Below are 6000 nucleotides of genomic sequence, written 5' to 3'. Positions count from 1 at the left end.
TAATAAGTTTGGGATAGGCTGACAAAACAAAAGCTATGCTGAGTGGAGAAGGCTAGGCATTCATTTGTCAGAGCAGTTGAAAGATTTGCTTTGCAGGAACCTGCTTTTCCCCTGTAGATTTGGGCCACTGAGCAGTTCCAAGTACAGAGGGAATGTCTTTATTTAAAGATGATTAATTATCTCTAGGCTCAAGAAAGAGGTCATCTCGTTAAAGGGGTTCTAAACCTCAGGCCTGTTTATGGTTAAGTCTCTCTGAAGTGAGGTTGCATTGGACCAGAGCAATATTTGGTTTTATTTTAAGGTACTTTAAAGCTTTTCCAGTCTAAGCATTTCCCAGCTTCATTGATTCATGTTATCTGCCTGCTCCTTGAAGGCATTTGAGCTGTCATCTCTGAAATAGGGGCTGCTATTCGCTGTGCTTTCATTGTGTGCTAAACATGTTACGTACATCTTATTTATCCTCAAAATAGAATTGTGTTAGGTATTAGCATCTTCTGTTTACAAGCACATAAACTTGAGGCTCAAAAGGAAGAACTTGCCCAAGGAAAGATAACTTATAAACACCACGAGGATTGGCTGACGACTAAACTCCAGGCTTAATGGGTCTTGGTTTGCTTGAATCTGTGACATCTGGGTCCACTGCCTTCTCATGTTAGTTTATCAAGAGCTACTCCATTCCATGACTTGAATTTATTCTTTCATGTGAACAACCCAGACACCCGACCTATTTCATCAGAGATATCGTCATTATCAAACCTTAAGAGACTGAGAGTGTCATGATCTTGCCTGCCCTGAAGTGCTCCCCCTGCATTCATTACTGGACCCACAATTTCCAGGCCATTGGCCAATTCAGTGTGTCCCTAATGTCTCCTTAATTATTACTACAGCAACTTGTTCAGTGCAGAGAAGACCCAGGGAAGGGAACTCTCATAGAATATCTTCAAAGAGTTGAAAATCCAAGAGAGAGTCCACATATGTCTGTGGTTTTGAAGGGCAAAGTCTGGCAGAATCAACCTGATAGAAAAGCTCCAACTTATCCAACTTATGATTTGGCCATCAAGCCTACGGCCAAATCCACGCCAGGGGCACCTTATCCCCCAGACACCAAACCCCTAGGTTTCCACCTGCCTGAGCTCTCGGCAGCACAAGTCCCTATTCGGTCCTCAGAGCCGCAGTGGCTACAGCCGCGTAGAGCCCCAGAGGCACCTGTGCCGCTGCTGCGACGCCTCTGGCAGTTGCAGCCCGCCCACCGCCGTCTCCTGGCAACGGCAGACGCGGAGCCTGGGTCGCCGAGCCAGCTCTTTGCTCAGAGCTCAGCCCCTGCCTGGGTCTGCCTCTGCCATGGCCACTAAACAAACCAGAAAGAAAGAGGTGCATCGTATCAATTCGGCGCACGGATCGGATAAATCTAAAGAGTAAGCGACCTCTGACTGCCCATACCACCCCTGGCATTAATTCCTTGGCCTTTCCACTCGTCCTGGCGCTGCTTCCTTGTAGCAATCTCTGCCAACGCAGGAGTTCCATGGCCTTGTTGCAGCTTCTTTACCCTCTGTAGGAACCCAGACACCCCAGGGGAGGATTCTTGCCCTCGTTCCTTTTCCACTCCTGGCTCGACCCACCTCCTCTCCAGAGCCACTAGTTTTACTACTTCTACTGCTAGGCTGCACTTCTGACTGCCATCCACGAACCTCTCAGCCCTTTCCCGTCCCCATCCCTCCTCCTTCATAGTCCACCCAGGCACTTTAGAAAGGCCGCGGGCTTCCTTACAAAAGAGGTGAGGCTCAAAGTTAGGATCCCATCTGCATGGCCCCAGTAACAGCAGAAAAAGAGAAAGAGAGCTTTCAACTCAGAGGTGATTCCCTAATCCAACAACTAAAGATCATTGGTCAGATTAGATCAGACATGAAATGGTTAAAACTCTACAAGTATATGATTTGCGTTACTAATGTTTGCTCCAAAGTACGCAACCTCTGGCTCATGGAATCTATGCCAGGCCTCTCTGCTCTGGGGTTCTGTTCATTGTGACTGTGTATGAACCTCCTTATTATGGATTTTCCTTTGGTCTTTCCCCCCCCCCTCCAGAAATACCTAGTTATTAATAGCACAGATTTGGGGCAACTATCTGAACTTAACAAAATTTCTAATTGTTATTCCAGCTGTGAAAGAATGCCAGCTGCCAAACCTACCTCAGTGGAATCATTCATGTTCTTCCCACTATGCCTGTGAGGGGTGGACAGTAAACTCTTTTTAGTTGGGTTCTTAGATTTTGGATGCTTAGTTCTTCATCTCCTTCTTTGCCTAAAGAATCCCACATTGAACTTGTGCTCACTGATGCCTTGTAAGTAAGGCCTTTCCGTCCCTGAACTCCTCTCTCACCCTTATTCCCGTGTCCCTGATTCTCTAGTTCCTTCTTCTGTCCTCTCTCATAAGCAGACTTCCCAGCTTCCTGGCAGATAATGCATTCATTTTATTAGTAACATAAATTTCAGGTACTGTGTTACATATGTAAGTGATTTTTACAGGGTTGTTCTCTCGCTCACTGGTCAGTGTAGGACATACCATTTCAGCATTTTCTAATGGTTTCCATTTTTATAGGTCCAAGCCCTGCAAGACCCTGCAGGATAAGGACCCTATACCTTTTCTAATTTTACCTCCTCCTTGTTCACATACTATCCTTTCCACACCCTGGAACACCCTACACTTGTTCCTACCTCAGGGCCTTTGCACTTGCTATTCCCCCTGCTAGAAAGTTCTTCCCCCCATATTTCCATATGGCTTTCTCTCTCACCTCCTTTAGATATTTAGCTCAATGCTATTTTCTCATGTCAGCTTCTTCAGCCAACTGGTTTAAAATTGCAATCCCACTTTCCTGCCAAAACCAAAACTTCTCTGTTTTACCTTTGCTACTTTATTTTTCATCATTAATTGTTTTGCTCATTAGCATACTATGTATTTTGCTTTAAAGGTGTTCATTGATACGTCATCCTAATAAAATGTGAGTTCCATGTAGGCAAGAATTTTTCTTTTTCTATTTTATACACTATTAAATGCTTAGTACCTGAAGTGATGTTTGGGTTATATGTAGTAGACTGTCAAAAATATTTAATGAATGAGCAAATGACAATGATTAAATAAGAGACTATAAGAGGGCTGAAAAAGTTTTTGAATATACCAGAAAAAGAAAAGCAAACTTACTCAGTGCTGGTTATAATTAATGTACATGGAAGTCTCACCACTCTTAAGGAGCTTTGATTTTAAATAGTTTATATCCTGAAAGAGATGAGATTATCTCCCATTTAAAAAAAAAAAAAGGTCAAACCAGATACCATAAAACACAGTACCTGCCCTGGTCCTATGATGATTATGTCACACAATAGAGATTAGATCCCTGCTGATAAGATGTTAACTCTTTCCTTACTAGAATGTCCCCTTTCTTTTTGAGATTATATTATGTCTAACAAGTTTAATTTTTCCAGAAAATATCTGAGTTGAATTATATCAATAAAGGAACATGTATATATTTATGAAAATAGAAGAGTAATGGCAAATAGCTATATAATATCTAGTCTTTGCTAGAAACTAGCTGTGAGTATTAACCATCAAATGATTAGACTTTTGCTCTAGCTGCTATATGATAGGATGTGAATTCATTATAAATCATGTTTATCTTCTAAGTTGTACTGAAGAACATTCGAATCATAGATACAGACTAAGTCATGGACTTAGGTGTAACCTAGCATGGGGTCCAGGGATCAAAGTCTAGCAAGGAGCCACTTGAACTTTACTGGAACATTTAGAATAAGTTTTTATTTGTCATTTTACCACACCTCGTTCTTATACATCCAGTAAATGCAACTAACTCTAACAAGATCTGGGGTATGGAAATGAGAACGTTTTCATAGCCTGGAAAATAGCTGTCCCATAGAAGCTTTTCTCTTAGAGATGCCATCTGTAGCATATTTCTTTTATTTCCCAAATTTTTCTATGAGATTGGGGTCAGGATCACATCTGGCTTTTGCCTAGCCTGTTGGGTGGTGCATAATAATAACCACTCACCATTTGTTTATTAAATGTGTTAGTAGTTTAGTATGCTTGTTTTTCATTCCTTCTAAGTTTGACCGAAGCCCAGTTCTCCCTCCCTTTCTGATCTGTATGTTATTGGAAAAATTCAAAACAAGATGTTTCAACCAACAACAGAAAGAACCACATATGTCCAGCTGTGACCAAAATCATAAGTAAATATGACTTTGGATCACAAAGAATAAGTATGTGTTTTTAATATTAGATTAAATTATTCCTATTTTATATATACTCTATTGCTCTGTATCAGCAAGGATGAAATCTCTGTTCTAGGGTTCATCCTTACACCATTTTTTTTGTTTTGTTTTGTGTATATGACATTGAGCTTGCCATTTTTCTATTATGATATTCAATTTTTTCTTCTTTAAGAGTCTTATGCTCTACCAGTAGAGCTAGCCAAGTACCCCAATTTTTTCTTCTTTAAATGAAGAGCTATCTACTTAAAATTTTTTCCCATTTCAACATTCCCTGTCCTCCCTTCCCTATTTTTTTCTTCCAGCTCCAAACTTCCATGATTCTTTCAGATTTTTTTTGACTTTTTTTATGTTATTTCCCCAATACGATTTTTTTTTCTATTATACAGCAAGGTAAGTCAGTTACACATACATGTACACATTCTATTTTCTCACATTATCATGCTCTGTCATAAGTGACTAGACATAATTCCCAGTGCTACACAGAGAATCTCTTTGCTTTCGGATTTTTTAAACTCAACTGGAAGAAGGGAGGGAATTTTGTTATGGTAAAATGTTTGAAACTTTTATTTTTATTTTTCTAAGGCTATCACAACTATCACAAATTATGCCTTTTTTTATCAGTATCTAATGATAATTGAAAATTATAAATCAACCTAAATTTAATCAGTTTGAAAACTAGTATGCACTTCAAAGATATTTTCACTACATAGATGCTTCTGGAAGGATTTGTAGTGATACCACTATAAAAATTTGATCTTCTTAGAAGTACTAAGTAAAGTCTTTGTGTACACAATAGACAACTCAAAAGAGGGGAAAGGAAGAGTTCCTGTAGTGGCTCAGCAGAAACAAATCTGGATGCAGGTTTGATCCCTGGGCTCGCTCAGAGGGTCAGGGATCCTTCGTCACCATAAGCTGTGGTGTAGGTCTCAGACTTGGCTCACATCTGGCTTTGATGTGGCTGTGGTGTAGGCTGGCAGCTGTAGTTCTGATTCAACCCCTAGCCTGGGAACCTCCATATGTCGTGGATGCGGCCCTAAAAAGACAAAAAAATGGGGGGGGGCAAGGAGGCATGCAATTTAAATATTAAAAGTTATTAGAAGTGTCAATGCTTACACTTTAAATGCTAAAATATTTGGAATTTTATTTTTTTAGATTTTTAAAAAGATTTTTATTTTTTCCGTTATAGCTGGTTTACAGTGAAAAAAATTTGGAATTTTAATGGGAATTTTGAGATAGGGACACAATTTTGTGTTCAGAGTCATAAAATTTTGTTTTACTTCCAATATCACATTAAAACCAAGATCAAACAAACAGATAATTTGTTGAACTAACAAGAATTATGCAACCTTCCAGATTTTTAATGGTGATGTATCATTAGACTTCTTTTCAAAACAAAATGAAATACATTTCATAAAGCTCAAGTCCTCTGAGTTTCACAGAATTCTCAAAAAGATTGACATATTTGTCTATACAAAACTTTGAAAACAAGACTATTACAAAAGTCAAGTTATGATGAATACTGTGAAAGTAACATAAAGTAGAAGAATACGTATCTTTTTGAGGATTAAATTAAGTGGGTTCTTGGTCATACCAGGTCCAAAAGAGCTGCTTCAATAAAACTGTGCAACAGTGATTAATAGTAGATAATAGATAATATATTCCTCTACCACCAGAGATCAGAAAGGAGAACGTGTGCACATGAAAGAGAGACAGAGGCAGAGAG

The 6000-nt window shown here is 39.3% G+C and overlaps 1 protein-coding gene across 1 annotated transcript in view; it reads left to right on the top strand.

The window, feature by feature from the left end:
* The first annotated feature begins 1065 nt into the window (after positions 1-1065).
* Positions 1066-6000, top strand: part of ADGB (androglobin) — a 160083-nt gene continuing 155148 nt past the window's right edge. Inside the window, exon 1 of the mRNA XM_047769989.1 lies at positions 1066-1415. Coding sequence (XP_047625945.1) covers positions 1342-1415 — 74 coding nt within the window. The 5' untranslated portion in view covers positions 1066-1341. The remainder of the gene's footprint in view (positions 1416-6000) is intronic.

The sequence above is a fragment of the Phacochoerus africanus genome, chromosome 2 (assembly GCF_016906955.1).
Source record: "Phacochoerus africanus isolate WHEZ1 chromosome 2, ROS_Pafr_v1, whole genome shotgun sequence".
Lineage (NCBI taxonomy): Eukaryota > Metazoa > Chordata > Mammalia > Artiodactyla > Suidae > Phacochoerus > Phacochoerus africanus.
The sequence above is the reverse complement of the archived record's forward strand: the minus strand, read 5'-3'. Positions and strand labels throughout refer to the sequence as shown.